The sequence below is a fragment of the Pristiophorus japonicus genome, chromosome 12 (genome assembly GCF_044704955.1).
Source record: "Pristiophorus japonicus isolate sPriJap1 chromosome 12, sPriJap1.hap1, whole genome shotgun sequence".
NCBI lineage: Eukaryota > Metazoa > Chordata > Chondrichthyes > Pristiophoridae > Pristiophorus > Pristiophorus japonicus.
In genome coordinates this window covers 114716624-114741489 of record NC_091988.1, presented here as the reverse complement: position 1 = coordinate 114741489, position 24866 = coordinate 114716624, and the positions used below count along the sequence as shown (strand labels likewise).

The 24866-nt window shown below is 46.8% G+C and overlaps 1 protein-coding gene across 2 annotated transcripts in view; it reads left to right on the top strand.

The window, feature by feature from the left end:
* Positions 1-19: 19 nt before the first annotated feature.
* The window catches only part of pigt (phosphatidylinositol glycan anchor biosynthesis, class T), a 38935-nt gene continuing 14088 nt past the window's right edge, over positions 20-24866 (top strand). Inside the window, exons 1-9 of one of the 2 annotated variants that reach the window (XM_070895871.1) lie at positions 20-299; positions 3992-4169; positions 5662-5789; positions 6897-6997; positions 10436-10522; positions 11782-11869; positions 19285-19382; positions 20377-20545; positions 22448-22648. In XM_070895871.1, the coding sequence (XP_070751972.1) occupies positions 44-299; positions 3992-4169; positions 5662-5789; positions 6897-6997; positions 10436-10522; positions 11782-11869; positions 19285-19382; positions 20377-20545; positions 22448-22648 (1306 nt within the window). In that variant the 5' untranslated portion in view covers positions 20-43. The remainder of the gene's footprint in view (positions 300-3991; positions 4170-5661; positions 5790-6896; positions 6998-10435; positions 10523-11781; positions 11870-19284; positions 19383-20376; positions 20546-22447; positions 22649-24866) is intronic. The other variant, XM_070895872.1, reaches the window with a different exon arrangement.

The following is a 24866-nucleotide window of genomic DNA, read 5'->3' as shown; positions in this document are numbered from 1 at the left end:
CTGCCGGAAGTGACGCAGCTTCCGGTGGGCTCATGCGCTGCGGATGGCGGTTCCCATCGTGATAGGCCCAGGCCGGGGGCTGAGGCTGTGGCTGGCGCCGGGGTTGCTGCTGGCCGCATGCCTGCTGACCGCGGGGGCCCGGGCAGTGGCGGCGCGGGCCGAGCAGTGCCCGCAGCGGGACCGCTTCCAGGAGGAGATGGTGCTGAAGCCGCTGGGCTCCGGGGATCTGGCGGCCAGCTTCCAGTTCCACACCCGGTGGGATGCCGAGCTCAGCCAGCGGGACGGCGGCAAGAGCAAGGGTGAGCGGCGGAGCCGGGCCGGGCCGGGGGCCCGCGGGACAGCACCAACACCAGGCCGGGCTCAGCCCCGGGGGCCAGGCTCTCGCAACTGGGCACTTGGGGGGAAGAGATGGGGGCTGTCTGTTTGGGGGGGGGGGGAGAGATGGCTCTATCAGTGGTGGTGGTGTAGGGGGGAGATGGGTCCTGTCAGTGGGGGGGAGATGGGTGCTGTCAGTGGTGGGGGGTGGGGAGAGATGGCCCTATCAGTGGTGGGGGAGATGGGTCCTGTCAGTGGGGGGGTGGTGGAGAGATGGGTGCTGTCAGGGGTGGTGGGGGGGGGGGGGAGAGATGGGTGCCGTCAGTGGGGGAGGAGATGGGTGCTGTCGGGGGGGCGGGGAGATGGGTGCTGTCAGTGGTGGTGGGGGGGGGGAGAGATGGCCCTATCAGTGGTGGGGGGGTGGGGGAGATGGGTGCTGTCAGTGGGGGAGGAGATGGGTGCTGTCGGGGGATGGGGGGGGAGAGATGGCCCTATCAGGGGTGTGGGAGATGGGTGCTGTCAGTGGGGGGGGGGGGGGGAAGAGATGGGTGCTGTCAGTGGGGGAGGAAATGGGTGCTGTCAGTGGGGGAGGAAATGGGTGCTGTCAGTGGGGGAGGAGATGGGTGCTGTCAGTGGTGGTGGGGAGAGAGATGCTGTCAGTGGTGGTGGGGAGAGAGATGGCCCTATCAGTCGTGGTGGGGAGAGAGATGGCCCTATCAGTGGTGGTGGGGAGAGAGATGGCCCTATCAGTGGTGGGGGGGTGGGGGAGATGGGTGCTGTCAGTGGGGGGGGGGGGGGGGAGATGGATGCTGTCAGTGTGGTGGGGGGGGGGAGATGGGTGCTGTCAGTGCGGGGGGGGAGAGAGATGGGTGCTGTCAGTGCGGGGGGGGGAGAGAGATGGGTGCTGTCAGTGGGGGGTGGGGGGAGATGGGTGCTGTCAGTGGGGGGTGGGGGGAGATGGGTGCTGTCAGTGGTGGGGGGGGGGAAGATGGGTCCTGTCAGTGGGGGGGGGGGGGGGGGGGATGGGTCCTGTCAGTGGGGGGGGCGGGGAAGATGGGTGCTGTCAGTGGGGGAGGAGTTGGGTGCTGTCAGTTGGCGGGGGGGGGGGGGGAGAGATGGGTCCTGTCAGTGGTGGGGGAGATGGGTGCTGTCAGTGGGGTGGGGGGAGATGGGTCCTGTCAGTCGGCGGGGGGGGAGAGATGGGTCCCTGTCAGTCGGCGGGGGGGGGGAGGGCTGGGTCCCTGTCAGTCGGGGGATGGGAGGGGGAGAGATGGGTCCCTGTCAGTTGGGGGGGGGGGGGGGGGGGAAGATGGGTGCTGTCAGTGGGGTCGGAGATGGGGTGAGATGGGTCTCTGTCAGGGGGGCGATGGGAGATGGGTGCTGTCTGTGGGCAAGAGGCGGACACTGACGATGGAGGGATGACTGGCAGCTGTGGGTACTGATGTGATGGGAGATGTGTATTGACAGTAGGGAGGGGTGACTGACAGCTATAGGCACAGACAGTAGAGCGGGGATTGACAGATTACATGGTTAGTGCTGATGGGAGGTTCTTCACCTGAAACAATATTGTGTAAGAAGTTGATGGACCTGCATTCAGATTTATATATTACAGTGAAACACACTGGCTGCATGCACGCTAATATAAAGTAGATAGAATGCATGCAGGGAACTATTACAGCTAAATGCACTACAAGTCACGCTGTCATTACCTCCTTCCAGTGGAGGTACTGCAGTTGAATGGCAGTTTGTATTATCTGGACGTAAGAATTTATAATGGATATATAAAAATATGGACATAGTGGATGACTTCAAAATAGCAACTACATTATGTCGGCACACCTGAGGTTAAGGTTCACCTGGAGGCCATACCTGGTATGGACCCCTGTGTGAAATAGCGCATATATTTATAAGAAATTAAAAGAAAAATCTTGCCTGAAGGTAGTCGTTTTCTAAAATGTATGCAAGGTTCATCCCTGGGTGGGAGATTCGAACCATTAATGTCTGTTATAAGAATGTATTCCGAGGTATATTAAAGCACGATATCAGATCAATGTTTATTTTGAGCAGTTTATAGATGTTATTTGAAGGTTGAGTTGTTGTCTTTAATAAGTTAGCCATTGTCATCCAGTAAAGAACAAAAGAAAGACTTGGATTTATATAGCGCCTTTCACAACCACCGGACGTCTCCAAGCGCTTTACAGCCAATGAAATACTTTTTGGAATGTAGTCATTGTTGTAATGTAGGAAATGCGGCAGCCAATTTGCGCACAGCAAGCTCCCACAAATGGCAATGTGATAATGACCAGTTAATCTGTTATGTTGATTTGAGGGATAATTATTGGCGAGGACACCGAGGATAACTCACCTGCTCTTCTTCGAAATAGTGCCATGGGATTTTTTACGAGAGAGCAGACGGGATCTCCGTTTTAATGTCTCATCTGAAAGACGGCATCTCCAACAGTGCAGCACTCCCTCAGCATTGCACTGGAGTGTCAGCCTATATCATTCCAGCACGATATCGCTGAATCTCCAGATTTACTAAATATTTTCCAGTCCTGGTAACCCCCTTTTACTGGCATTGCTCTGTATTTGCTGTAATGTTAGATACACTGCTGCCTTTTACTGTTTAAATTGTGCATTTTTCATTATATCTACTTGAACTGTGGGAATCACACACAAGTACAGTTATAGATTTTGTCCTTCCAAACTTGGGCTACATCTGGGAGATGGTATTTTCAGCTGGATAACACTAGCGTGAAGTACTGGTGGTTATAGTGTGGTCGCTAGTATTGGTGTTGATCACTTAAGTCTACGCACAAGAAGCATATTGATACAACAGAATGCTTAAGTGTGATTGAGGTGTCTGCTGTACATGGTCCATGTCTCTCAGGAGGGCGGGTATTATTACAGCACTGTAGACCATGAGCTTGGTGACAGTTTTGAGGGCCTGGTCTTCAAACACTCTTCCTCAGGCGGCCGAAGGCTGTACTGGCGCACTAGAGGCGATGTCGCTGCAAGATCCTACAAATCCCCAAGGAGGACAGATGCACCAACATTAACGTCCAGGCTAACATCCCCAGCATTGAAGCACTGACCACACTCAATCAGCTTCGCTGGGCAGGCCACATAGTTCGCATGCCAGAAACGAGACTCCCAAAGCAAGCACTCTACTTGGAATTCCTTCACGGCGAATGAACCAAAGGTGGGCAGCGGAAACATTACAAGGACACCCTCAAAACCTCCCTGATAAAGTGCGACATCTCCACTGACACCTGGGAGTCCCTGGCCCAAGACCGCCCTAAGTGGAGGAAGTGCATTTGGGTGGGCGCTGAGCACCTCGGGTCTCAACGCCGAGAGCATGCAGAAACCAAGCGCAGGCAACGGAAAGAGCATGCGGCAAACCAGTCTCATCCACCCCTTCCCTCAACGGCTACCTGTCCCACCTGTGACAGAGTCTGTGGCTCTCGTATTGGACTGTTCAGCCACCAAAGAACTCACTTAAGGAGTGGAAGCAAGTCTTCCTCGATTCCGAGGGACTGCCTATGATGATGACAAGTGATTCTTTTTTTTCCCCTCTCTCTAGGGTTTTAATACCAATGTGCTAAGTGACACCACTGCACTGTTGTGGATTGATATTTGAGTAACTGTGATGTTAATGTCCAACTTGTGTCTGCAGTCTCTCACTACAGGCTCTTTCCAAAGTCCCTGGGCCAAGTGATCTCCAAGTTCTCCGTTCGTGAGCTGCACCTCTCCTTCACTCATGGTTTCTGGAGGAGGGGAGGGTGGGGGCAGCCTTTCCAGCAGACCCCGCCAGGGGCGGAGCTCTGGGTCTGGTTCCAGCCGTCAGTGTCATGGTGAGTCATAGACTACCTTCACTTATCAGATCTTTATCTATCTGATAAGATACTAAACCTCATGTCTGTGCACACTTCCCGCTGGATTGTACACTCCCCCGTCCATTTAGAATGGAAACTGCCTGTTAACACTGTAATTACACCCTCCCACCTGTGGAGACACTGCAGTGCCAACACTAGCGTGAGGATGTAATTAAAACGTGACGAGTTTACAAAGGCACTTTCCACAGGAATTTATAATGACAATATAAGGATAGAATGCATGAATGAGGACTGAATTCCATCTGTGTCCCCCGGCCTCTAACCCTACTTTACCTGATCTTCACTGCCTGTGTGTAACAGCACGGTGGATTGACTAATGACATATTAAAAATCTTGTGTATTTGCACATATCCAGCCTACAGACTTCAATTCCAGTTGTCACAATTTTTTGGTCTCACGCTTTTTAGGTCGACATTTAACATTGAAAATGCTTATACAAAATATTTTACTGCAAATTTCCAATGTAAACAGTTGCCAGTAAAGCTGTATTTACAAGTTATGGCCACAGGTGGTGGTATAACTCCACTGTATCCCATGATGCACTGAGCAACGCCACATAAGTCCCACTAGCAAGTACGGCTATTTTTGGTCCGTTATCTCCCCATCTCTCCTGAAGGTGCTGACCATCACTGGATGTAAGCTGCCTTCTGGCCATTCCTTATTTACGAGTCGGGACGTTGAGGGCCCACGGGCTATTTGAGTGTGAAAGCCATCAGAACTGAATCTGACGTGTCCCTGTCGGATGCATTTTCCAATACGAGTTACTGGAGGGCGATCAGGAGCGGGATCACTGGGCGATTTTTATGGAACCCCTCTCGCCTAGCCCAGGGATACCAGGACCAATTGCAGGACCCTCTGCTGATTTCCTCAGATTTTTACGTGTCGAATTTAAAAGCAAATTTGTTGAAGAGCACTGTTGTGTCTTCCACATTCGGGCACAGCCAGTTTGTTGTCGTTTAAGTTCTCGACAGTTTCCATACTATTGATCACTGGTCACATGAAAGTGAATGTTGAAGAGCACTGGATGACACAATGGGACAGCACATTGTCCTTTCACCTCTGCAATGGTTTTGAACGTAGTCTCGGCTGATGGCATGAAAGCTGGCTCCCTCTGTAAGGATCTGATGTGAAATCAGTTTTGACTGTTCCTTACGTGCGTGAGCTTGCAGCACAAAGCTGGCCACGATTTGGCACAAGTTGACACTCTTGCTCAGGCCACAGTTGCTTTAGTTGTCCATTGATTGTGGTTGTACAGTATGTGGTAAGGTTAATGAGGTAGGGTTTCACTATGTACATCATCACTACCTTGAAACTAGTTGCGAGTTGAATTTATAAATTAGACTACTGATTTTGTTCATATGTGTTAAAGATTGAATGCCACATCTTTTCATGTACATTAAGAATTGAATGTATGACTTTAATCCAGTTAGATTAAACCTTTCCTTTCCAGCGTCGACACCGCCTGGAAGGAGCTGACCAATGTTCTCTCGGGTTTGTTCTGTGCATCTCTTAACTTCATTGATTCAACAAACACCGTTACTCCAACAGCTTCTTTCAAACCTCTTGGGATCATTAATGGTAAGCATTACACTATATTACCGGTATATATTTTATGTCTAATATTCTTCCTTCAAGTCACACTTTAGTGCATGACAGCTCATATCTCTGTACCCCTCCTCGCCCTGCCCCACCCCTCCATCTCTCCCCCATTTTCTTTGGCACGCTTCTGTTGCACTACAGGGGTCACATTTTTCAACAGGTGCAAAATAATCTTTAAAAAGAAAGTGTAAACAAAGCTAGTCTTGCAGCTTAATAAGGAGAGCTAGCTTCCATTATATTCCTAGTTATTTTAAAAATGTATTAATCTTGATATTTGTTATTGTGTAACAAAAATAATATAGAAGTGTTGCGTGGGCTGCCCTTTAGTAAAATAGTGATGGTCTGACTCCACCAGCAGTGAGTCATTGCTGGCCTCTTCCACCTCCTAGTTTGTAGTATATCTCTGTGCTTGCATGGTTACGCATACATCTTGTTGAAAATATCCAGGTAAGTAAACTTAAAAACATAAAAAATATAAGCAGGAGTAGGCCATTCGGCCCCTCGAGCCTACTGCGCCATTCAATAAGATCATGGCTGATCTGATCCAGGCCTCAACTCCACTTCCCCACACACTCCCCATAACTCTCGACTCCCTTATCGTTCAAAAATCTGTCTATCTCCACCCTAAATATATTCAATGACCCAGCCTCCACAGCTCTCTGGGGCAGAGAATTCCAAAGATTCACGACCCTCAGAGAAGAAATTCATCCTCACTTTTGTTTTAAATGGGCGACCCCTTATTCTGAAACTATGCCCCCTAGTTCTAGATTCCCCCACGAGAGGAAACATCCTCTCTGCATCTACCCTGTCCAGCCCCCTCAGAATCTTATACATTTCAATAAGATCACCTCTCAGCCTTCTAAATTTCAATGAGTATAGGCCCAACCTGCTCAACCTTTCTTCATTTGACAACCCGTTTATCTCAGGAATCAACTGAGTGAATCTGTCGGGTCCCCAAACAGCTGATAGTTTGTATCACCATGAGCAACGCCACGGGACACCTTCTGTAATCATCCTAGCTATTTTGCATTTTATACTATCCGTTGGTGGCAGGGTCTTTCACCTTATCTGTACGTTTCCCGACAGAAACAGACCATAAATACCTCAGGTATGCAGCACTGCCAAGAGAGATCGTCTGCACTGAAAATCTTACTCCATGGAAAAAACTCCTACCCTGTGGTTCAAAGGTAAGACTCACAGGAGGGAAAATGATTAACACCATTAGGATACAGAAACTTAACATTTGAAAAAAAGCGAGATCCAGACCTAGGAACGATTAGAAATAAATCGAATGACGAATAACTAATGGGTTTAAATATAGGAGTTATATAGGCCACTTTGAAATGGACTTGATCTCAATACAAAAGCATAGGAAAGAGTCATAATCATTTGTAGGAGCTCTAAAGACCAGAGTCCAATGCATACTGATGGCCGTATGCCTTGCATGAACTGTGGTGTAGCTGCTTACCCAGAGGGAGGATGCAGTAGTTAGACCTCAAGGCCTGAATTGAAATAGGCGTGTGGTTGGTTTGCTGACACTTGACAACGTAAGAACATAAGAAATAGAAGCAGAAGTAGGCCATTTGGCCCCTCGAGCCTACTCTGCCATTCAATGAGATCATGGCTAATCTTCTACCTCAACTCCACTTTCCTGCAATATCCACATAATCCATTGATTCCCTTAATATCCAAAAATCTATCGATCTCTTCTCTGTCTTGAATATACTCAATGACTGCGCCTCCATAGCCCTCTGGGGTAAAGGATTCCAAAGATTCACCACCCTCTGAGTGAAGAAATTCCTCTTCATCTCAGTCCTAAATGGCTGACCCCTTATTTTGAGACTGTGACCCCTAGTTCTTAGACTCCCCATCCAGGGGAAACATCCTCCCTGCATCCACCCTGTTGAGCTCCTCAAGAATTTTATACATTTTAATGAGATCACCTCCCATTCTTCTAAACTCTAGAGAATGTAGGCCATGTCTACGCAGTCTCTCCTCGTAGGATAATCCCCACATACCAGGAATCAGTCTGGTGAACCTTCGTTGCACTGCCTCTCAAGTATATCCTTCCTTAGATAAGGAGACCACAAATACACAGTCCAGGTTCTGGAGTGGGTGGAGCAGTTTGTTGGACCGAGGTCGAGAGTGGAGTTGAGAGTTTAGGAGGGGGCAGAGGCCATTATTATAAGAAAAAATAGATGATCAGCAAGTGTCATCCTTGGCAGTTTCCTTTTACTCTGAGCTCCACCTTCATTGATTAGAGCTTTGTCAAATATACCATCTTACTGGTCGACAGCCTCGCAAATAAATTCTGGTTGTTTTGTGTGGAATGTAATTGGTTGACACTTACCCAGAAAAATGACCCAAAGCTATCTTGGAACACAAAAAATACTATATCGATAGATACAGATATTATATGTTGAGTAATTGGGTCATTGTCAGGCCTGGCTGTTAGTGGGAGCGGCAGGAGTTGTGATATCTGGTGTGTAACGGTGTGTGCTAGATGGAAAGTGTGATGTCTGTCTCAAGCAATTGTGTTATTATATAGCATGTTAAGCGTTTATAGCAGTGAACCCGGAGACTGGGAGAAATTTAGAACTCAGCAGAGGAGGACAAAGGGTTTGATTAGGGCAGGTAAAATGGAGTACGAGAAGAAGCTTGCAGGGAACATTAAGACGGATTGCAAAAGTTTCTATAGATATGTAAAGAGAAAAAGGTTAGTAAAGACAAACGTAGGTCCCCTGCAGTCAGAATCGGGGGAAGTCATAACTGGGAACAAAGAAATGGCGGACCAATTGAACAAGTACTTGGTTCAGTATTCACTAAGGAGGACACTAACAACCTTCCGGATATAAGAGGGGTCAGAGGGTCTAGTAAGGAGGAGGAACTGAGGGAAATCCTTATTAGTCGGGAAATTGTGTTGGGGAAATTAATGGGATTGAAGGCCGATAAATCCCCAGGGCCTGATGGACTACATCCCAGAGTACTTAAGGAGGTGGCCTTGGAAATAGCGGATGCATTGACAGTCATTTTCCAACATTCCATTGACTCTGGATCAGTTCCTATCGAGTGGAGGATAGCAAATGTAACCCCACTTTTTAAAAAAGGAGGGAGAGAGAAAACAGGGAATTATAGACCGGTAAGCCTGACATAAGATGATGGAATCAATTATTAAGGATGTCATAGCAGCGCATTTGGAAAGAGGTGACATGATAGGTCCAAGTCAGCATGGATTTGTGAAAGGGAAATCATGCTTGACAAATCTTCTAGAATTTTTTGAGGATGTTTCCAGTAGAGTGGACAAGGGAGAACCAGTTGATGTGGTATATTTGGACTTTCAGAAGGCTTTCGACAAGGTCCCACACAAGAGATTAATGTGCAAAGTTAAAGCACATGGGATTGGGGGTAGTGTGCTGACATGGATTGAGAACTGGTTGTCAGACAGGAAGCAAAGAGTAGGAGTAAATGGGTACTTTTCAGAATGGCAGGCGGTGACTAGTGGGGTACCGCAAGGTTCTGTGCTGGGGCCCCAGCTGTTTACACTGTACATTAATGATTTAGACGAGGGGATTAAATGTAGTATCTCCAAATTTGCGGATGACACTAAGTTAGGTGGCAGTGTGAGCTGCGAGGAGGATGCTATGAGCCTGCAGAGCGACTTGGATAGGTTAGGTGAGTGGGCAAATGCATGGCAGATGAAGTATAATGTGGATAAATGTGAGGTTATCCACTTTGGTGATAAAAACAGAGAGACAGACTATTATCTGAATGGTGACAGATTAGGAAAAGGGGAGGTGCAACGAGACCTGGGTGTCATGGTACATCAGTCATTGAAAGTTGGCATGCAGGTACAGCAGGCGGTTAAGAAAGCAAATGGCATGTTGGCCTTCATAGCAAGGGGATTTGAGTACAGGGGCAGGGAGGTGTTGCTACAGTTGTACAGGGCATTGGTGAGGCTACACCTGGAGTATTGTGTACAGTTTTGGTCTCCTAACCTGAGGAAGGACATTCTTGCTATTGAGGGAGTGCAGCGAAGGTTCACCAGACTGATTCCCGGGATGGCGGGACTGACCTATCAAGAAAGACTGGATCAACTGGGCTTGTATTCACTGGAGTTCAGAAGAATGAGAGGGGACCTCATAGAAACGTTTAAGATTCTGATGGGTTTAGACAGGTTAGATGCAGGAAGAATGTTCCCAATGTTGGGGAAGTCCAGAACCAGGGGTCACAGTCTAAGGATAAGGGGTAAGCCATTTAGGACCGAGATGAAGAGGAACTTCTTCACCCAGAGAGTGGTGAACCTGTGGAATTCTCTACCACAGAAAGTTGTTGAGGCCAATTCACTAAATATATTCAAAAAAGAGTTAGATGTAGTCCTTACTACTAAGGGGATCAAGGGGTATGGTGAGAAAGCAGGAATGGGGTACTGAAGTTGCATGTTCAGCCATGAACTCATTGAATGGCGGTGCAGGCTAGAAGGGCCAAATGGCCTACTCCTGCACCTATTTTCTATGTTTCTATTATATAGTTGGATTTGAGCGCTTCCAGTTTTATTTTCTGCTGCCTGTTGTTTTTTCCTGTGCCTGTTCTCCGTACTCATTGTAAGGAGATGTTTTGTGTTGTAGGCAGGTTTGGCAGTACTGCTGAAAGCTGAACGATTGTTTCACACCAGTTACCATTCGCAAGCTGTCCACGTCAGACCTGTTTGCCGGGTGAGTGCTGAACACGGAATTCCATTGTACAACCTTCAGGGGTGTACTCCCAGAGTTATGTTGTTTACTGTTATCCAAAATGCTCTGTTCTGGTGCTTACTCCAGAGATATTTTGCCATAGCGGGGAAATGATACAAAGCAGAGAGCCATAGAGGTTTGCAGCGCAAGAAGTCATTTGGGCCATCGTATCCGTGCCAGCTGTTTGCTGGAGCAATCCCAAATTATTCACCAGCATTGTTTCCCCTAAGGTGCGCGCTGCACAGACTGTTCACCAGCTGTTGCCGCACAGCAAGTTTCAAGGGCCCGCGCAGAGAAAGAAAAGTAGAGGAAACATTGTTCCGCACTGCTCTGCTTCCACTCCATGACCCTATATCTTCCTCTGCTTCAAATATTTATCTACTTTCCCCCTCCAAAAGATGCAATGGTCTCTGACTCAGCCATTCCCTGTGCTAAATCATTCCATGCTTCAACAAGAAATTTATCCTAACCTCTTGCCTAACTCTCTTTGTGACAATTTTTAATATGGCCCCCTTGTCACTGACTGTCTAACCAGAGGAAATGGTCTTTCTCCCTATTCTCTCTGTCAAAACTTAAGTGACCATTATTAATATGTGCACCTTGTCAGTGAGCAGGATCCAGTTTTGCATAAGTACAAGGGATTGTTTGACACTGTGAGGACCACCTTAGCTGTCCTTGGCTGTTGTCCAGGCATGTGTACTTTCCAGCAGGGGTTATTGAACAGTGATCAGGAACAATGACCAGTGTTTTCCTCAAAAATATTAGCTGCAACTAAGCCAGAATGGCCTCGGGCTTGATTCTGGTGTGTGCTCTGTGAGCTGATCTTCGCTGGGGCAGTGATTGGGATGCTACAACCATCTTCAGCCCTAGCTGATGGATGACATAGGTAGAACTGAGTTTGAGTTTGGACCTGAAGATACCCAGTATCGTGTGACTGGTACTATAGCAATTTCAGATTATATGTGAGCGGGACAGTCCAACCCATTATTGTAAACATGTGCTTGCACGGCAAAATGCAGATTTGCATAAATACAAGGGATTTCCTCCTCCCTGATATTCCATATCGCCGGAGTCATCAGCATTATGGGGCTACGAACATTCAATAATGTCTTCTTGATTGACTAACAATTCATGAAATGCAACTGGAGGATGATTGTGATCGGTTCAAGCCTTTGTAATATCTGTAATTTGTTGCATCTTTAATGTACTATACTGAATATATTTTCTTGCTGTCTATCTAGGATCAGCTATGTACCAGTACCTCCTGGGAGCTGACACAGAGCCTGTCTGTCGTGTTTGACCTCTATGCTTCCGGCTCTGGAAAACGAGGTAGGTATATTAAACATGAAATGAAAAAAGAAAATGCTGGGATCATAGAGCAGGCACATCAGTATCTGAGGAGAATGGTCAGAAACATAGAAAATAGGAGCAGTAGTAGGCCATTCGGCCCTTCGAGTCTGCACCACCATTCAATATGATCATGGCTGATCCTCTATCTCAACACCATATTCCCGCTTTTTCCCCCTACCCCTTGATGCCTTTTGTTTCTAGAAATCTATCTATCTCCCTCTTAAATATATTCAGTGACTTGGCCTCCACAGCCTTCTGTGGTAGAGAATTCCACAGGTTCACCACCCTCTGAATGAAAAAATTTCTCCTCATCTCGGTCCTAAATTTCCTACCCCGTATCCTGAGACTGTGACCTCTTGTCAAGTTAATGTTTTGGGTGTGCACCTTTCATTGAAGGGTTAAAGACCTGCATTTATATAGCGCCTTTTACAATCTCAGGATGTCCCAAAGCGCTTTACATCCAATTTAGTCCTTTTGACATGTAATCACTTTGTAATGTAGGAAAATGCAGCCAATTTGTGCACAGCAAGCTCCCATAGACAGCAATGAGATAATGACCAGATATTCTTTTTTTTTTTAACGTCCTATTGGTTGAGGGATGAATATTGGCCAGGGCACCAGGAAGAACTCCCCTGTTCTTCTTTGAATAGTGTCATAGTATCTTTTACGCTCACCTGAGAGGACAGATGAGCCTTCGGTGTAACGTTTCATCCGAAATATGTGCAGCGCTCCCTCAGTACTGCCCTGAAATGCCAGCCTATGTGCTCAAGTCTCTACAGTGGGACTTAAATCTATGACCTTCTGACTCGGGGGTGAGAATGTTACCCACACTGAGCCAAAAACATCCCAATAGTGGATAATCAAGGGGCTACAGGGAGGGAGGAACTTAATACAATCACTAGCACTAATGAAATAGCACTCGGTAAAATAATGGGACTAAAGATGGACAAGTCCCCTGGACCTGATGGCTTACATACTAGGGTCTTAAAAGAAGTGGCTGCAGAGATAATGGATGCATTGGTTGTAATCTACCAAAATTCCCTGGATTCTGGAGAGATCCCAACGGATTGGAAAACCACAATTGTAACTCCCCTATTTAAAAAAGGAGGCAGACAAAAAGCAGGAAACTATAGACCAGTTAGCTTAACATCTGTCGTTGGGAAAATGCTGGAGTCCATTATTAAGGAAACAGTAGCGGGACATTTGGAAAAGCATGATTCAATCAAGCAGAATCAGCATGGTTTTATGAAAGGGAAATTATGTTTGACAAATTTGCTGGAGTTCTTTGAGGATGTAATGAGCAGGGTGGATAAAGGGGAACCAGTGGATGTAGTGTATTTGGTTTTCCAGAAGGCATTCGATAAGGTGCCACATAAAAGGTTACTGCACAAGATCAAAGTTCATGGGGTTGGGGGTAATATATTAGCATGGATTGAGGATTGGCTAACTAACAGAAAACAGAGAGTTGGGATAAATGGGTAAGTTTCCAGTTGGCAAACAGTGACCAGTGGGGTGCCACAGGGATCGGTGGTGGGGCCTCAACTATTTGCAATCAATTTTAATGATTTGGATGAAGGGGCCGAGTGTAATGTAGCCAAGTTTGTTGATACAAAGATGGGTGGGAAAGCAAATTGTGAGGAGGACACAAAAAATCTGCAAAGGGATATAGACAAGCTAAGTGAGTGAGTGAGCAAAGATTTGACAGATGAAGTATAATGTGGGAAAATGTGAGGTTATCCAATTTGGCAGAAGTAATAGAAAAGCAAATTATAATAGAAAAGCAAATTATAATTTAAATGGGTAAAAATTGCATAGTGTTGCAGTGCAGAGGGACCTGGGGGTCCTTGTGCATGAAACAAAAGGTTAGTATGCAGGTACAGCAAGTAATCAGGAAGGCAAATGGAATGTTGGCCTTTATTGCAAGAGGGTTGGAGTACAAGAGTAAGGAAGTCTTGCTACAACTGTATAGGTGGAGCCACACCTGGAGTATTGCGTACAGTTTTGGTCTCCGTATTTAAGGAAGGATATACTTGCATTGGAGGCTGTTCAGAGAAGTTTCACTAGGTTATTCCGGAGATGAGGGGGCTGACTTATGAGAATAGGTTGAGTAAGTTGGGCCGATACACATTGGAGTTCAGAAGAATGAGAGATAATCTTATTGAAACTGATAAGATAATGAGGGGGCTCGACATGGTGGATGCAGAGAGAATATTTCCACTCCAGAGGAAACTAAAACTAGGGGACATAATCTTAGAATAAGGAGATGCCCATTTAAAACTGAGATGAGGAGAAATTTCTTCTCTGGGGGTTATAAATCTGCCCCAAAGAGCTGTGGAGGCTGTGTCATTGAATATATTTAAGACAGACAGATTTTTGAGCGATAAGGGAGTAAATAAAGGGTTATGGGAAATGGAGCTGAGTCCATGATCAGATCAGCCATGATCTTATTGAATGAAGGACTAGGCTCAAGGGGCCAAATGGCCTACTCCTGCTCCTATTTCTTATGTTCTTAACTTGTCCGTTCTGGTAACAGATGCTGACTAACTTAATGTGTAGTTACAGCACTTGCTGTTTTGTTTTCTGATTGTTTATAAATAGCTTGGCTTTATTTCTTTGGCTTTATAAATAGAGGCATAGAGTAAAAAAGCAAGGAAGTTATGCTAAACTTTTATACAGCTACAGGTTAGGCCTCAACTTGTGTCCAATTCTGGGCAAGGCCTTCGAGAGGATGCAGAAGAGCTTTACTAGAGTGGGAATGAGGAAAATGTAGTTGTGTGGAGAGACTGGTGAATCATAGAATGGTTACAGCACAGAAGGAGGCCATTCGGCCCGTCGAGCCCGTGCCGGCTCTCTGCAGGAGCACTTCAGCTAGTCCCACTCCCTCGCCCTTTCCCTGTAGCCCTGCAAATTTGTTTCCTTCAGATACTTATCCAATTCCCTTTTGAAAGCCGCGCTCGAGTCTGCCTCCACCACCCTTTCAGGCAGTGTATTCCAGATTCTAACCACTCGCTGCGTAAAAAGGTTTTTCCTCGTGTCGCCTTTAATTTGTTTGCCAATCACCTTGAATCTGTGTTCTCAGGTTCTCGACCCTTCTGCCAATGGGAACAGATTCTCTGCTCTGTCTAGACCCCAAATGATTTTGAACACCTCGATCAAATCTCCTCTCAACCTTCTCTGCTCTAAGGAGAACAACCCCAGCTTCCCCAGTCTATCCACGTAACTGAAGTCCCTCATCCCTGGAATTATTCTCGTAAATCTTTTCTGCACCCTCTCTGAGGCCTTCACATCCTTCCTAAAGTGCAGTGCCCAGAATTGGACACAATACTCCAGTTGAGGCCGAACCAGTGCTTTATAAATGTTCATCATAACTCGCTTGCTTTTGTACTCAATTCCTCTATTTATGAAACCCAGGATCCCGTAAGCTTTTTTAACCGCTTTCTCAACCTGCCCTGCCACCTTCAATGATTTGTGCACATATACTCCCAGGTCTCTCTGTTCATGAATCCCCTTTAGGATTGTACCCTTTAGTTTATATTGCCTCTCCTTGTTCTTCTTACCAAAATGTATCACTTCGCACTTTTCTACGTTAAATTTCATCTGCCACATGTCTGCCCATTTCACCAATCTATCTGTCTGTCTTGAAGTCTATCACTATCCTCCTCACTGTTCACTATACTACCAAGTTTTGTGTAGTCTACAAATTTTTTAATTTACCCTGTACTCCTAAGTCTAAGTCATTAATATATATCAAGAAAAGCAGTGGTCCTAGTACCGACCCCTGGGGAACACCACTGTATACCTTCCTCCAATCCAAAAAACAACCATTCACCACTACTCTCTGTTTCCTGTCACTGAGCTAATCCCATATCCATGCTGCCGCTGTCCTTTATTCCATGGGCTTCAACTTTGCTGGCAAGCCTATTAAGTGGCACTGTATCAAACACCTTTTGAAAGTCCATATACACTACGTCAACCACATTGCCCTCATCAACCCTCTGTTACCTCATGAAAAATCTCGATTTATCTTTAACAAATCCGTGCTGGCTTTTCTTATTTAATCCAAACCTGTCCAAGTGATTGTTAACTTTGTCCCTGGTTAAACTACCGAGGTTAAACTGGCTGGGTTTATCCTTGCACCCTTTTTTGAACAAGGGTGTAACATTTGCAGTTCTCCAGTCCTTTGGCACCACCTAAGGAGGATTGGAAGATTATGGCGAGTACCTCAGCGATTTCCTTCTTAACCTCCCTCAGGTAACTATGTAACTACTGGATTGTCATAAAAACCCATTTGGGTCACTAATGTCCGTTGGGGAAGGAAATAAGAACATAAGAACATAAGAAATAGGAACAGGAGTAGGCCATATGGCCCCTCGAGCCTGCTCCGCCATTCAATAAGATTATGGCTGATCTGATCATGGACTCGGCTCACTTGCCCGCCTGCTCTCCATAACCCCTTATCCCCCTATCGTTTAAGAAACTGTCTATTTCTGTCTTAAATTTATTCAATGTCCCAGCTTCCACAGCTCTCTGAGGCAGTGAATTCCACAGATTTACAACCCTCTGAGAGAAGAAATTCCTCCTTATCTCTGTTTTAAATGGGCGGCCCCTTATTCTAAGGTCATGTCCTCTAGTTCTAGTCTCCCTCATCAGTGGAAACATTCTCTCTGCATCCACCTTGTCAAGCCCCCCCCACATAATTTTATACGTTTTGATAAGATCACCTCTCATTCTTCTGAATTCCAATGAGTAGAGGCCTAACCTACTCAACCTTTCCTCATAAGTCAACCCCCTCATCCCCAGAATCAACCTAGTGAACCTTCTCTGAACTGCCTCCAAAGCAAGTATATCCTTTTGTAAATATGGAAACCAAAACTGCACGCAGTATTCCAGGTGTGGCCTCACCAATACCTTGTATAGCTATAGCAAGACTTCTCTGCTTTTATATTCAGTCCCCTTTGCAATAAAGGCCAAGATACCATTGGCCTTCCTGATCACTTGCTGTACCTGCATACTATCCTTTTGTGTTTCATGCACAAGTACGCCCAGGTCCCGCTGTACTGTAGCACTTTGCAATTTTTCTCCATTTAAACAATAACTTGCTCTTTGATTTTTTTCTGCCAAAGTGCATGACCTCACACTTTCCAACATTATACTCCATCTGCCAAATATTTGCCCACTCACTTAGTCTGTCTATGTCCTTCTGCAGATTTTTTGTATCCTCCTCACATATTGCTTTTCCTCCCATCTTTCTAGTCAGCAAACTTGGCTACGTTACACTCAGTCCCTTCTTCCAAGTCGTTAATATAGATTGTAAATAGTTGGGGTCCCTGCGGCACCCCATTAGCGGCACCCCACTAGTAATTTGCCGTCCTTACCCGGTCTGGCCTATATGTGACTCCAGACTTGGGCTGGACAGGTCATTGCAGTATCACCTTTCACCCTCTGTCAACTTGAGCTCGTCCAAAACTCTGCTGCCTGTATTATGGCTCACACCAAGTCCCGTTCACCCATCACTTTAGCGAATGCCTTCTGAAAATACATATTCCCTTATCTACCTTAGTTTGCCTACATCAAAGGTACATGTCACAGATAAGATCTCATAATGTACCTGTTCCTGAATCCTTTGAAAACAGCCTATTTATGTAAACATTGGTAGTTTACTTCAAAGATACTTCTCTCAAATAAGACTTCCTGACTTACCTGGTTTGAATCCTTTGAGTAGTAGCTTTATTAACCCTTCTCTTTCTATACGATAGCTAATTGACCCCTCTGCTTATGTTTATTACACTAGCTGTCTTCCACTCACTTGTTTCATTGCACAAGCAGTTCTCGTAGATAATAGACATTTGAAGATAAGCCAGGATTCTTCTCGTGACACGACGAAGCCATCCAGTTTATATTGGAAAGTCTGTCGTTCCAAGATACTAGTTCGATTATTAACCCTTAACTTGAAGATTTCCAATGTACAACTCTCCAGGACATCCAACAGTCTCCCTCACCACAATGCTCACCTCTTGCATCTCCTCCACTGCATCTGATATATCATGCTGCTTGTCCAACACCCAGTACTGGATGAGCTAAAATTTCCACCAATTAAGTATTGGGAAGACTGAAGCCATAACCTACGGTCCCCGCCACAAAGTCCATTCCATAGCCACCGACTCCATCCCCCTCCCTGGCCACTGTTTGAGGCTGAACCACACTGTTTGCAACCTCAGAGCCCTATTTGCCCTTGAGTTGAACTTCCGACCCCATGCACCGAGACCGCCTACTTCCACCTCCGTAACATCGCCCGTCTCTGGCCCACCTCAGCTCACATGCTGCTGAAACCCTCATCCATCCATGCCTTTGTTACCTCTAGACTTAGCTATTCTAATGCTCTCCTGTCCAGCCCATCACCTTCCACCCTCCGTAAACTTGAGCTCATCCAAAACTCTACTGCCCGTATTATGACTCGCACCAAGTCTCGCTCACCCATCACCCCTGTGCTCGCTGACCTACATTGGCTCCTGGTCCGTCAACACCTCAAATTTAAAATTCTCACCCTAGTGTTCAGATCCCAAATGTCCTTGCCCTTCCCTATCTCTAACCTCCTTCGGCCCAATGAGCCTCCGATATCTCTGCACCCCTCCAATTCTGGCTTCTTGTGAATCCCCGATTTCCATCAGCCCATCATGCACAGCAGTGCCTAAGCTGCTTAGGCCCTAAGTGCTGGAATTCCCTCTCTAAACCACTCTGCCTCTCTCTCCTCCTTTAAGACGCTTTAAACCTACTTTAACCAAACCTTTTGCCATCTGTCCTAATATCTCTGTGGCTCAGTGTCGAATTTTGTTTAATAGCACGTCTTACTATGTTAAAGGCGCTCTATAAATTCAGGTGATTGTGGTGCCCCACACTCTGGAATTCCCCTCCTAAATCCCTTCACCTCTCCATCTTCCTCTCTTTTAAGATGGCCCTTAAAACCCACCTCTTTCACCAAGCTTTTGAACCCTTCTACTGACTCTTTCTTTGTCTGTTTGTGTCTGATTACGCCTCTCTGTGCTGGGTTGGGATGTTGTTCTGCATTAAAGGCGCAACATGAATGTACCTTGTTGATTGATGGGAATAATACTGTGCAGAAGACGAACTCTGTGTCCCTGTTGTTTAACCATCTCCACCCAAATTGAAGCACTTGGCTGTTTGTCAGGTTCGCCATCTAGTATTCTGACCAAGAACAAGCGAATCTCAGACATATCAGCTAACTGAGTTCAAATACGAGTCAAACTGACTAGGAGTGGTGCAGTTGTTCTCATTCCTACACACATACGCAGTCTCGTGCGCACACGCACTCGCGCACACAGGTACTTGCATGTTGTATTACATCCTTACTCTGCTGCACTGTTGGTGTTTTACAGAGTGGTCGCTGTTTAAGATGTTTTCAAGGACGCTGACAGAGGTGTGCCCGCTAGCATCACAAAGTACAATTTATGTGGACATCACAGACAAGGATAAGGTAACGAACAGATTCAGATCCATGGTTTAAGCCCCTTACACTGCTACCCAAGAAGCTGGGGTATGGTTACCTGGGCACAGACTCATGGGGTATGGTTACCTGGGCACTGACGCATGGGGTATGGTTACCTGGGCACTGACGCATGGGGTATGGTTACCTGGGCACTGACTGGTGTATGGTTACCTGGGCACTGACGCATGGGGTATGGTTACCTGGGCACTGACTGGTGTATGGTTACCTGGGCACTGACGCATGGGGTATGGTTACCTGGGCACTGACGCATGGGGTATGGTTACCTGGGCACTGACTGGTGTATGGTTACCTGGGCACTGATGCATGGGGTGTGGTTACCTGGGCACTGACTGGGGTGTGGTTACCTGGGCACTGACTGGGGTATGGTTACCTGGGCACTGTCTGGGGTATGGTTACCTGGATGCCAGCAGCTCGAGTGGTCACCTTCTAATGTGAGTCTATGCAGTGAGAGTTGGAAGCATTTTAAGTGGGACGGGGCTGGCATCACAGAAAGGTCTAACCCCCGACACTGCCTAACACCAGAGTTTACAGCAGAGGTCTTTGAGCACAAGTCAGGAACAGATGTTTCCAACCCCTCCTAATCCAGGAATGCTGAAGCAAGCACCATGACTCTCGAGGCCAAGATCAGCCGAATGATCCTGAGCTATCGGGGGCAAGTTTCCCTACTGGGTGATCGGGGAGCAGATTTACACCCCCTGAGCTATCGGGGGCACATTTACCCCTCCTGGGTTATCGGGGGCACATCTTCCCCCATGGCTATTGGGGTCACATTTCCCCCCCCCCCTCCCATGGCTAGTGGGGTCACATTCCCCCCCCCTCATGGCTATCGGGGGCACATTTAACCCCCTGGACTCATAGGCTGTACATTTATCCCCCGGGGCTATTGGGGGCACGTGTATCCTGGGATGTGGGGGTATGAAAAAGAGGCACCAAGTAAAAAGTAATTCTGCTTTACAACTAGGCTAATGACACCTATGAGCTGATGCCACCAGCACCCATGCGGCTGAACACAACAGTACACGGGCGGAGCAGATCCTATGCTGTGTACAACCTGCTGAACCCCAACCTGTACAGCATATCATCGCAGTCATTAAACATAGCTTTAAAATGGAAACTATCCAAACAGTTTGGTAAGTACAGGAACCACGGTATGCTGTTGTACATAGTACAGAAACCTCTGTTCACAGTCAGCACAGGAACCTCCGACTGTACGCTATAGGAACCTCAGTCTGTGTACAGAGTCAGCACAGCAACCTCAGTCATATTCTATAGTTACTACAGGAACCTGAAACTGACTCTATGCAGCAAATACAGGAATCTTGGATGAGTTTATACAGTAACTGCAAGAACCTGGGTCTGTATGCAAGTACCAGACTGACAATGTACTGTAAGTACAGGAAACTCTGACTGTTACTACGCTATGTACAGCACCGTGTCTATATTTGCAGTAAGTACATGAATCTCAGATCGTCTGATATATAAGTACCAGAAACTGACCATAATGTGGGTAGAGAAACCACAAAACTGGTGGTCTAGGGAAGGGAAAATCGGCCAAGGTTCTCACTCTGGACGCTATCGACCTTTGCTGGAAATGTGCTTGTGGGAACATTCTAGTGAGGACAGGTTGGGCTGAGCTGTGAATTCCCTGTGGCTGGATAACCTGCCAGTATTCACTGTCTAACCTTTATATATAAGGAATGGCAACTTGGGCGAAGTATAAGAAGATGATTGCACCTGTGGTGGCATACCCCAGCAAGGAATCATCAGTGAAGCGAAAAGGGAGAGAAAAAGCGATTTATTTTTTTTTTTCTAAAAGGAAGAGGAGGCAGTTTATCCGAGAGGGCTTTTGTAACGTGTATGGAATACCTGGCTTTCCGACAGTGCAGTGATACAGTGGGGGCTGAAATTGTCCACCGCACCCTTTTCTAGTGGTTTTACCCCCACGGTGGATGAGGTGGCCTTTTGAGCGAAATTCCGCTCTTTGGCTTTTTTTTCAGCGGTCTGGAGGTCGCTCATAATGGGACGGATATGCGGCGGTAAGTACACTAGAGGGGTGGAAGTTACGGCGGGGGAGTAGTGTCCGCCGCTGTCAGTCGTCAACGTAGCATGACATCATCACGGCGCCGCTTCACAATGGCTCTCCCATTCATTTAAAGGGGAGAGCCTTCGCGATTTTTAAGGTTCGGTCCACTGGGCCACCAGGGAGGATTTCAGCCAGGCCAAGAGGGGCTGGCTGCCAGGCTGCCTGTTGGCGGCCCGGCCAAACCCGGGGGGGGGGGGCAATAATTGTCAGCCCGATATGCCAGTTGGCCGACAAAAAAAAACATGGCAGCAGCTGCAGTGCGTCCTCCCCTTTAATGGGAGCCGCACCGCCATTTTAGAAGGCCGCTTCCTCACTGGACCGCCTTAAAAAAGCAGCTTTTGGCACCGCCTGAGATTTTCGTGGCGTAATTTCACCGTCGAGGTGCACACTCTCATGGCGCGCTTAGGACGGCTCGGCAGCAGCGCAGCGGTAATGGGAGCGGGATACCGCAGGAACGGAATTTTGATAATGGCGGCCATTACACGAAACATTGGCGGCCATTGCACTCCACAGCGTGGCCGCCGGTTTCCGGTGGTAACAGGCCTTGAGGGAAGGGGCAGTTTCAGCCCCGGTGTGTTATACCATGAACAATTGATGACCCAGAATGGCAGTGTACATACTCGAAACCCCACTCTGCTCATTTCTCACTTTCACCCCAATTGTGGTGAGGCAGTAAGGACATACCTTTGTAAGGGAGACAGGGAAGAATCCGAGAGATCTGTGCACTAACTGTTGGACATTGCCACAGTGTGCATTATACTGGAATGGAGACATTTGAAATGATTAAAGCACAGGGTGAATTCAGCATGCTATGACTTACTGCTGCAGTATTAGGAAATTATATTCAATTTAAATCAAGGGCTTTGGTATTTTTGGGTTCTAAACATTTACAAGAGCTCTCCAACTATTGTGCAATTATCTGTTATTGATATTTGTGATTTCTGTGCAGTGTTACCTGAAGAGCCTGTCTTCCACGCAGAGAGATACGTGAGTGGCTTTGGCCTTCAGACAGGCAAGATCAACACCCTGATCTACAATAATCACCCGTCGCGGTCATTCCCAGTGCTGCTGATGGAGATTGTGCCCTGGTACCTTCGGCTCTATGTTCACACGCTCACCATCAACACCAAGGGCAAAGAGAACAAACCAAGTAAGAGCTGTCCGCCTCCCCTCTCTTGCCCCGCCTCCCCTCTCTTGCCCCGCCTCCCCCCTCTCGCCCCGCCTCCCCTCTCTCGCCCCGCCCTCGCCCCGCCGCATCCCCCCTCCCCTCTCTCGCCCCGCCTCTCTTTTTCCTCTTCTCTTCCCATCCACCTTTCTTCCTCCGCTGATGCCCCTCTTCCCCCTCCTCCACTGCAGCAGTGGTCTAGGCTCCGAATTCAGAAGGGATGAAATAATGACATGGATAAAGTTATTTCAGATCACACGACCTACGATACATGATTCTCTGTCACATTAAAACACTTACTAAAATGTGATTTATTAATCTGATGATGAGATCATGTACATGTTTGATAATGACAGGAATTCTTGAGTCCCCAAGTGCAGCCTCATTTATCAGTGATAATGTTCATTTGCCATGTCTCTGCCCAATTGCCGAACTGATTTAAAGCCTTTGGCAAATCTTTTGTCCCTGCTGCTGGCCGAGCCCCATGATATAATAAATTGAAATAAAAATAAAACCATACCTGCCATGATTCGAAAGGAAGTACTCAACTTGCATATTCCCCAGAAGCGCTAACCTGTCGTTGCCAGTTTTAATTTCAGATTTCCAGCACTTGCGAATGTTTTCCTCGGTAATTTAACTACTCCGGCGCTCTACGAATGCACAAAACTACGCACTATGTGAATCTTGGCAGCTACTGTAAAACCCCATGGAGCTGTTAACCTGGGGAACTTCCTTCCCATATCGGAGTATGAGAATTCCCACAGAAATGGAATTTCTGCTCCATCTGAAGAGTTCGAGAGAATCAGAGGGATTCTACTCATTTACTGGGTACTAGTACGAGGGCGTGGAGGAGATCCAGGGCAAAGTGGCAAGTTGGATCCAAAATTGGCTTGAAGGTAGGAAGCAAAGGGTAATGATTGATGGATGTTTTTGTGACTGGAAGGATGTTTCCAGTAGGGTTCCGCAGGGCTCAGTACTGGGTCCCTTGCTTTTTGTGGTATATATCAATGATTTAGATTTGAATATAGGGAGTATGATTAATAAGTTTGCAGATGACACTAAAATTGGCTGTGTGGTTAGTAATGAAGAGGAAAGTCATGGACTGCAGGAGGATATCAATCTATTGGTCAGGTGTGCAGAGCAGTGGCAAATGGAATTTAATTCAGAGAAGTGTGGGGTGATGCACTTTGGGAGGGCAGATAAGGAAAGGATATACACATTAAGCGGTAGGCCACTTAATAGTGTAGATGAACAAAGGGACCTTGGAGTGCTTGTCCACAGATCCCTGAAAGTAGCAGGCCAGGTGGTTAAGAAGGCATACGGAATGCTTGCCTTTATTGGCCGAGGCATAGAATACAAGAGCAGGGAGGTTATGCTTAAATTGTATAATACTTTGGTTAGGCCACAGATGGAGTACTGTGTGTCGCTCTGGTCGCCGTATTATAGGAAGGATGTGATTGCACGAGAGAGGGTGCAGAGGAGATTTACGAGGATGCTGCCTGGAATGGAGAATCTTAGTTATGAGGACAGATTGGATAGGCTGGATTTGTTCTCATTGGAACAGAGGAGGTTGAGAGGAGACCTCATCGAGGTGTACAAAATATTGAGGGGCCTGGACATAATGGATAGTAAGGGTCTATTTCCATTGGTGGAGGCGTCTATAACGAGGGGGCATAGTTTTAAGGTGGTTGGTGGAAGGTTTAGAGGGTATTGGAGGGGGGGGCTTCTTTAACTAATTAGAGGGGATCTGGAACTCATTGCCTGGAAGAGTGGTGGATGCAGAAACCCTCATCACTTTTAAGAGATGGTTGGATGGGCACTTGAAGTGCAGTAACCTAGAGTTATGGACCTAGAGCTGGTAATTGGGATTAGACTGGATGACCTTTTGTTGGACGACGCAGTATTCATGGTAAGCACTGCAGGGAATAGAATACTGCGAGGGTGATCTCCTGGACTAGTTTTGATCGCCTGGGTGGGTTGGAGAGGAATTTTCCCAGATTTTCTTCTCCCTAAATTGGCCTGGGTTTTTATCTGTTTTTTTTGCCTCTCCCAGGAGATCACATGGCTCCGGTTGGGGTGGAGTGAAGAATGTTTCAGTATAAGGGATGTCGCAGTTGTGGTACGGAGGACTGGTTGGGCTGGGTGCTCTTTGCCTTTCCATCATTGTTCATAGGTTTATATGTAACCTTTAGGGCTGCTGACC